At 46.9% G+C, this 8,724-nt stretch overlaps 1 protein-coding gene across 1 annotated transcript in view; it reads left to right on the top strand.

Annotated features, from left to right (window-relative positions):
• Nucleotides 1-7,865, top strand: part of SLC23A2 (solute carrier family 23 member 2) — a 33,265-nt gene extending 25,400 nt beyond the window's left edge. The window contains exons 11-16 of the mRNA XM_008641581.2: nt 1,878-2,025; nt 2,586-2,691; nt 5,457-5,586; nt 5,696-5,833; nt 6,918-7,013; nt 7,481-7,865. Of these exons, the coding sequence (XP_008639803.1) occupies nt 1,878-2,025; nt 2,586-2,691; nt 5,457-5,586; nt 5,696-5,833; nt 6,918-7,013; nt 7,481-7,713 (851 nt within the window). The 3' untranslated portion in view covers nt 7,714-7,865. The remainder of the gene's footprint in view (nt 1-1,877; nt 2,026-2,585; nt 2,692-5,456; nt 5,587-5,695; nt 5,834-6,917; nt 7,014-7,480) is intronic.
• The last annotated feature ends 859 nt before the right edge of the window (nt 7,866-8,724 follow it).

Raw genomic sequence — 8,724 nt, 5'->3', positions numbered from 1 at the left:
GCCCGTGGAAGGGGTCCCTGCTGCTGGAAGGGGTCCCTGCCCATGGCAGGGGTGAGACTCTGGAAGGTCCCTTCCAACCCAAACCCCTCCACAATTCTAACGCACACCTATCAGTACTTTCTGGCTGGGGCTGATGCTTTTTCCTTGTTTCCCTCTTCAGTTGATACCTTAAGGTCTCACCTGAGGAAGGCTGAGTTTCTCAAACTGCAATTTGTAGAGAGCTCTTGCAGGGCTTATCTGGGCATGTCTTCTGATAACAAGTGACTGTGCCTGTAAGGTGGAATTGCAGGGACTGCCTGATTTATCTGTCCTTGGCAATGCTGTTAGTGTTATACAATGTCAAGGACGGGTTATTACAGCTCTGCTGAAGTCATTGACTCTCGTCGTGTAAAGAATCACTGTTGTGGGGAGTTTCTCCCAGCTTACTGCACTTCCCTGCCCCAAACACACCCATTCCTGAACGAACACAACTGTTAATGACACAAAAATGCCCTGACTTGCCAAGGCAGTGCTGGCACGAGGCTGATGGGCAAGTCAGAGGATGCCAGGTCCTGCTTATCAGAGGGCAATGAAATTATTTACAGGTGAGCACCAAGCACTTTACACAATGTTTTGGATGCTTTGGATGTATTTTTATGTTGTCTGCCTCTGTAAAGCTGCTAAAGGCTGTGTTTATGGCATGAGGTTGCACAGCTGGTTCACCCTTCAGAAATTAACAGGGTAATAAGAGAATAATATTATTTTAGAATAGAATTACAGAAATTACCAGCTGTACCACTACACTGTGATGAGGCAGCTTCGTTGTGGTTTTCCACATGCTTTGGTTCTTAAAAGAAACCACTTCTAAAGCAGAAGATGAAGAATAGAAGCTTTTGGGAAAGAAGAGGAGGAAAACTCCACCCTGATTAGCCTTTCGTATTTGTGAGGTTCATTCACTCTTGTGTGACTGAAGATCCCTTTGTTGCAAGAGGCTCATCTATTTCAAAGAGATAAAAGCATCGAGGCAATTGCTGTGGAAAACCTGCCAGGCTTTTCTGCAGGCTTAAATTAATCTTATTTTCTCTACTACAAAAGTTTGGAACTGGGAGGTGTTTGTGCAGTGAGCAGAGCTGCTTGTTGCCCATCCTCTTTGGTAGACTAAACTTGTGACCAAAGACGGAGCTTTTGGAGCAGTAATAATTACGTGGCATTTGCCTCACTGACCAGAATTGTTTTCTCACAAGCTGTAGCTCAAATTCCTGATTTCTGAACAGGAGAAGTTTTTTTACTGGTGTTTTATGGTTCTCTGGGATTTTTCCAAGTGTGATCAAAGCAGTTGGTTTGGCAGTTTCTCCTTTGCTGCTTTCATCTCCTTGAACTTGCCAGACCGTGTTAGAGTGAAGGGAGTTTGTTGTTTCCATTAAGGAGAAATAAACAGTGCCCAGGACAGTGCTGGGCAGTGGGGAGCCCCCCCTCAATCCCAGAGTCACTTCTGGGACCTCACAAGAGAGACCTTGAGGGGCTGGAGCGTGTCCAGGGCAGGGAATGGAGCTGGGAAGGGGCTGGAGCCCCAGGAGCGGCTGAGGGAGCTGGGAAAGGAGCTCAGCCTGGAGCAAAGGGGGATCAGGGTGGGTATGGGGGAATATTTCTTCCCCAGAAGGGCTGCCCAGGGCAGTGCTGGAGTCACCATCCCTGGGGGGATTCAGCAGCCCTGTGGATGTGGCACTTGGGGACAAGGTCAGTGGTGGCCTTGGCAGTGCGGGGGGGATCAGTTGGATTCAATGATCATAAAGGTCCTTCCCAACCCAGACCATTCCACGGTTCAGACTGATGTTTGTTTTGATGCCCAGACTGTTCCTTGGGGGGCAGGAGAGATTTCAGTTTTCATCTCTTCACAGTTCAGTGGGGGCTGCCAACCATTTCTGCCGCGGGGGTGATCGGGATGCTGAGCGCCGTCGTCGCCAGCATCATCGAGTCCATCGGAGATTACTACGCCTGTGCCAGGCTGTCCTGTGCTCCTCCTCCACCCATCCATGCAATAAACAGGTTTGTCCAAAGAAGAAATGCTTTCTGTGTCTCAGGCTGCTTGGGTTTTTACTTTTCTCCCCTTGGGATAAGACAGGAATGTGCTCTGAGATGAAATGTTACAGTTTGGTCAAACACAAGGGCCAAGGATCTGAAATTCAGGATGAAACTGTCATCTCGAATTATTTTGTTGCAAATGGAATCCCAGTCCTACTCCTGCTGGAGTCTGGGGAAGTTAATAGCACAAATTCCATAGGGATAGAACTCTAAACTGGTTCTGGGATTGGGGTTGTCAAATTCACCTGGAATGCAGTTTAGAAACAAAGGGCAGCTCTGAATTTTTTCATTTATTTGAATTCTTTATATTATATGATTTTCTCAGTTTAAGAAAGTGGGTATCTAAGATTCAGGAAACAGAGCTCCAATGTGTTTTCCAGGTGTGTTGGAGCTTGAAACATGAACTATAAGAATTCCATAATGGAACAGATGCCCCAACAGGCCCCCCTGTGGCATTCAGCCTTAAAACACCCTCCGAGTGAATCTGTGCTTGTACAAATTTGTTTTCTGCTTGGGATTTACAGGGGGATTTTCATCGAGGGTCTCTCCTGTGTTCTGGACGGAGTGTTTGGGACAGGGAATGGATCCACCTCCTCCAGCCCCAACATTGGTGTCCTGGGCATCACAAAGGTAAAGGGCTTTGCCCTCAGGGACTCGAGTGTTTCCTCTCCTCGGGTGTGTTCCTTATGGTCATGATCCTGTTCCAGGAGACCATTCTGCTCCATTCCTTATGCAGACAAACTTCCCAGATCGTTCTGAATGTACCTGGCTGTCTGAACCAGCTCTTGTCCAAGGGAAATGCATTATTCTTCATCAGGAGCTCAAAACTCCTTTTATTTAAAGGCAGTTAGAATCCCCATAATGCAGATGCTGCTGCATAAACTATCTCTTGGAAAACTCAGGCAGCATTCCAGAGCTCTGGGGTGGTTTGAGTTGAGGCATGAACACTGTAAACTGTATAGAAATTGGTGCTTTTTGGATGTCTTGGCTCTCAAAAGCATCAGAAGGAAGTGACTTTTTAATGCCTCACTTACACAGTAAAATGCAACTTGAGGTGCTTGGGCTTTATCTACATCTGTACCGGGGCGCTGCACTGACACAGGGGCTGCAGTCAAGGTCATTTCACAGTTAAATGTACCCTAAATGTTTGTTTTTAAGGCTTAGGGGTTTACGTATTTCTTGTGACGTTGCTCAACGAAATACACGAGCTCTTGAGGAATTCCTTTGCTCACAAAGACTGGATCTGTGCCTGGAGCCAGGAGGCCTTGGGCTGCAGAGCTCTGCTTGATAGTGTTAATTAAACCTTGGTAAGAAATATCAGCAGCATTGGTAAAGTAGTTTATGTTGTAAACAGGTCCATCTTGTTGGGTTAATGTGGAAACCATCAATACTTCAGTGCAAGGATAGAAAATGTCTGTCCTCCGCTTGCAGTAACTCATCCCCCTGGCCTCATCCCATATAAATGATACATTTGTCTTCACCCGTTCCTTCTGCTGCACAAAGGCTGATTCTCTTGGGTTTGGGGTGCAACACAACACTAAGAGCACCACCTGCTGTCTGTCCCAGTTGCCATTCAGCTGCTGATGGAAATTCCCTAGGAGGAGTTTTGGTCAGAAAAATCCTTAAAGAAAGGTTTATTCTGTTCTGCCTCCTTTCTGTTGTTACTTGATGGGGGCTGAGATGAATTAACAGCCCTTTTATTATGAGCAGCCCACAGAAATGAGTGTGCATTTCATCCTGGAGCAGTGGAACTTGGATGCTGAAGTGGCAGCTGTGGCAGGGAGTGGAGCTGCCCAGTTGGGCTGTTCAGGGCACGTGCTGCCACGGGGAATGTGCCTTGCCCAGAGTGGCACAGCTGGATGGCTCTGCAACACTGCTTGCTCTTGTTCCCCTGCCTGCACATCCATTCCCAAAAACCCAACAGTTTTTCAACTTCAAATAGAATTTTGGCATTGAGATACTCTGCTGTTCATTTGGGAGGGGAAATCTTCAGTGCTGCACCATCCTGCTGATCGCAGGGCATTTCCCTCCCTTGAAGTTGGGATATAATTACACTTAGAATTTAAATTCAGCTGGATGGAGGTGCTGCAGAGTCTTTGAGCTGGTGTGAGTTTTATTTGATGAGAGGAGCATCAATTACCTCTGATTAGCTGGGGCTAAAGCAGCTCGTGCCAGAGTGGTGATGCTGAAATGGAGGTACCAGGTACCATTCCATGCACTCCAAAACAATCACTTCAAGTGTTGTGTGCTGGGAATAAATACAGAGCCTGAGCTAAATGCTGCCCAGGATGTTTCCAGCAGCTTTCCAGAGGAGCTTAATTTGTTGGCCTTGTAGTGATGGAGCATTTGCATAACTGAATGTCACTATCATGCAGGTTTTCAAAGAATCTGCCTGTTTCTGGCAGGGAGGTAATTGTAGGACAAGGTATCAGCGGCCCTAAGGAAATGAATATCTTTATAAAGAGTAGAGAAAGGTGCCAGCTAAATTCTGTTGTAGTTCCAGTTAATGGTGCAGCTTCTGTTTGCAGGGGAAGGATCTCACCTGGCAGCTCAGCAGTGAGGAATGTGGGGGAAGGAAGGACTTTTCCCCTCCCCAGGCCTGATGGATCTGTTGTTTCTCATTTTGCTCCTTTAGCTCAGTCACACATGATCAACAAATGAATATTTCCTTTTTGAACCCCGGTGCTCTGTACCAGGGGACCTGCAAAGGGCTTTTCTAGAAACCATCCTAATGTAAAAGTGGCGGTTTTTTGTCCCTGGGCCACCTCTTATGGCAGTAAAACTGTTAAAATACCAACTGTTCAGGTTTATCCACTACCACTGCAGCACAGAGACCCCCTGATTGCTTGAATTTTGAATGCTTAAAATAAAACTGGGAAGGAAGTGCAGGCCCTTGGTTTCAGTATTAGCACAGCCCTGATTTGCATGAGGCTGTGCATTCAGCCCTGGTCTCTGGGGATGTCACAAAACCAGCTGCTAATCTCAGTTTAGAAATCTGCACCTCCTTCACATGAACTGGTGACTGTTCCGTCTATCCCTGCATCCAGGGGCAGCAACACATGGAATTTATTTTCCCACTTGCCATCTCTCCTCGGTGTGGTTTGTCTTGTTTTGCTTTCTCTCTTGCAGCTGGGTTGCACCACACTTCATGGTGATTGTGGCTGCAGCAGTTCCAGATGGTTTTAGGGCTGGCTTGGTGCTCTCAGCCCCAAGGCAGGGAAGCTGTGCTTGGGTGCAGAGCAGCTGTGCCTCAGCTGAGCCTTTCAGCACCAAAATAAAACACGCGCGGAGCTGGAAACGAGCTCAGATTCAAACTGAACAGTAAAAGCAAACGCCAGCTGTGAGGCTGGGCTGAGTGCAGACCTTACCCAGTGCCCTGTGCTGTTTCCCTGCAGGTTGGGAGCCGCAGGGTGATCCAGTACGGGGCAGCCTTCATGCTGCTGCTGGGCATGGTGGGCAAGTTCAGCGCTCTCTTCGCGTCGCTGCCCGACCCCGTGCTCGGGGCTCTCTTCTGCACCCTCTTCGGTAAGGGCATTGCTGCTCCTCTTTGCTGTTCTGAGGATTTTGCTGTCTTTTTTTATTGAAGGAAAGGACTTTATCTTCAAGCTGATCTTCGGGTTTGTTTTGTATTCAGGGATGATCACGGCCGTGGGTCTGTCAAACCTCCAGTTCATTGATCTGAATTCTTCTCGTAATCTCTTTGTACTTGGATTTTCCATTTTCTTCGGGCTCGTCCTCCCAAGCTATCTCAAACAGAACCCCCTGGTCACAGGTACGTGTTCCTGCTCCTTCTCATCAGCGTTTTTGCCTTGTGCTCACACGCAGAGTCCATCCAGGTACAAAGTGCCTGAGAAAACCCAGATTAGGGAGCCAGTAAAGGCTGTAGGTCTAGACAAGCTCTGTGTGTGCTCAGAGCAGAATTCATTCGGAGGTTGAGACCTGCAGGGAATGTTCCAGTTGGATGCAGCTGAAGCTTTTCTGCTTTCTCTGGGTGCATTGCAGAGCAATGGAAGGAGGCAATTACCAGCTGGGCTGAAAGAAAAACTGAAAGGGTGAATGTGAGTAATGGAAATTATGTTAAAAGATTGAGGGGAAGCACCAAGGCAGGGTTTGGAAGGTGGGGATTTTTTTGGGGGTTGAAACTTTCTGTCACGCAGACGTGTTCTGAGCGTGAACTTTAGTTTTAGTGAATTCCTTTAACTGTTAATCAAGTCATAGCTTTGAGGAGTTCACTGGGAAGGATTTCTGTTTTAATATTACCCTCAGCAGTGGTTGTGACAGTGTATGTCACCAAAGATGGACTCCAAGGAAATACTTCACTGCTTTGGGTTTGTTTGGGGTTTTTTAAACAAAATATTACCTGACTTTTCTTTCCACTGTGCCTTCAGACCAGGATTTAAGGGCATATCTGTCCTGCTGTAAGTGGTTAGAAAAGCAGATCCTTCAAGCTTTATGTGGTTGATGCAGTGTTCTTCCATAAGAATTCTTGCCCCTCCAAAAAGTAAAGATTTATGAAAAGAATTATTTCAGTCCCCACAATTTTACAATCTGAATGTTTCTCTTTTCCATTTTATGGTTTTCTGCTTAGTTCAGATCAGTTGTGTCTGCAGTAGGAGCTAAAACGGTGTTTTGTGGCATTTCTGTGAGCAGCTGAGAGTTCTTGAAGTTGCATTTTGGGGAGCAATGTCCCATGGTGGTGCACTGGGGGAAGGTTCTTGTGCACCAATCCCCACGTGGTTCAAGCAAATCCCTCACTGACCTCAGGAACAAGTGTTCCTGGTTGGCCTGGGTGTGAATCAGCAGGATGTGGATGATGATAAACCCCCAGATGAGCTCTTTTTTCCCTGTTGCTGCAGGAATAGCAGGCATTGATCAGGTGCTGAACGTCCTGCTCACCACAGCCATGTTCGTCGGGGGCTGCGTCGCCTTCATCCTGGATAACACCATCCCAGGTGAGCCCTGAGCCTGCCCTTTCCCTGGGTAACAGCAGCATTCCCCGGAGGCATGCAAGAGGAGCAGGAGATGCCTGCTTTTGGGGCTGCCTGTTCCACACCAGGAGCAGAGTCCTTAACCTGCCCTCCCTTTCCCTGAGAACACCTGGAATCCTTCCCAGGTTAAGCTTCCATCCTGTTAAACACCTTAAAAGAGCTGACAAAAGCCAAACCAGTCTCCAGAGGAAAGAGTAAAACTGGTTTTAAGATCCAAATGGAGAAATTTGCCTTGACTTCCAGTTCCAAAATAAAACAGATAATGTGTTTTTCCCTTTTCCTGCCTTTTTGAGGAGTCTGGAAGATCTTTCCAGAGCTTTGCTGAACATGGTGGCTGAGCCTTGAGGTTTTCTTTCTTCTTTTAGGCCTGTGTGTTCATGCAAAGATATCCATGAATATATATATTCTTCTCCTTTTATTTTGACTTGTAGGGAGCCCTGAAGAAAGGGGAATACGGAAATGGAAGAAGGGGGTTGGTAAAGGAAGCAAATCCCTGGAGGGCATGGAAACGTATGATCTGCCTTTTGGCATGAACTTCATTAAAAAATACAGGTGTTTCAGCTTCCTGCCCATCAGCCCCACCTTCATGGGATACACGTGGAAAGGCTTCAGGAAAAGCAGTAACTGCAGGAGTTCAGACGAAGATTCGGAAGCTACAGTATAGCCTTAGCTGAAATTATATTATCTAGTTGTAGTAAAAGATGTATTTGCAGTTTCTTGCTGATTAAGAAGCATTAAAATATATGTTTTGTATATCTGCATTTAAATTCTGGAACCAGAGCTGAGACGGATTTAAAAAAAAAAAAAAAAAAAAAAAGATAAAAAAAGCTTTTCCAGCTGTGGGTGGTGGGAGCCAGGTCTGGTGTCTCTGGGGCAAATCCCACTGATTTTGGGAAGTTGGAGAGAGCTGTGCACCTAAGTCTGTTTGTTTTAAATGGATTTAGGTCCTGCAGGTGTGTAGGTGCTGCTGCAAACCTTTCGTTTTCATGGTGATTTTATTGAAGCTCTCGGCGGTGGTTACGCCAGGAAAGCTGAACCTCGGAGAAGGAGGGGGGAAAAAGAGAGAGAAAAGGAAAAATACTTCCTTCTGATTGCATCAAATCCCACAGATGCTGTTCTTTACTCAGTGATTTGCACGTTCCACATTCTCAGTGCCCTGGAAATGGGGTTCAGCTGGTGCTGGCACATCGTGAGAGTGTTTAAATCTGAATTATCAGTGGCTTCAGTGACATCCAGTGTTAAGACAGGAAGTTTCTGGAATAACTTTGCCCTTGAAAAAAGCCATGACTGATTTGGCTCAGTGCTGCAGAAGCCACTTATTTCACAGCATTTCTCATTTTTAAACGTTTGCTTTTCCCACCTGGGATTCTCCCACCCCACCGCAGTGCCCAGGATTTCCTTACGGGGACACACGAGGCTGGAGCGTTCAGGGATGGGAAACCTGAACTTCCAGACAGGGCCTGGTGGCACCGTTTCAGTTCAGTGCCTGTGTCCAGCACGGTGTTTCCTGGCCAGGAATGCTAATTAGCTGAGCAGCTCCAAGCAATTAACAGTTGTTACATGCAGGGAGAGCCACACGGGCACTCCTGCCTTGGGTCTGAGCGGGGTTTTATTGCTGGTGCTGCACAAGCCTCTTTCTTCTCCTCTTGTGGGGCTTCTCCAGAGGCTCATTCCC

This window comes from Corvus brachyrhynchos, unplaced genomic scaffold (assembly GCF_000691975.1).
Source record: "Corvus brachyrhynchos isolate BGI_N302 unplaced genomic scaffold, ASM69197v1 scaffold119, whole genome shotgun sequence".
Lineage (NCBI taxonomy): Eukaryota > Metazoa > Chordata > Aves > Passeriformes > Corvidae > Corvus > Corvus brachyrhynchos.
The sequence above is the reverse complement of the archived record's forward strand: the minus strand, read 5'-3'. Positions and strand labels throughout refer to the sequence as shown.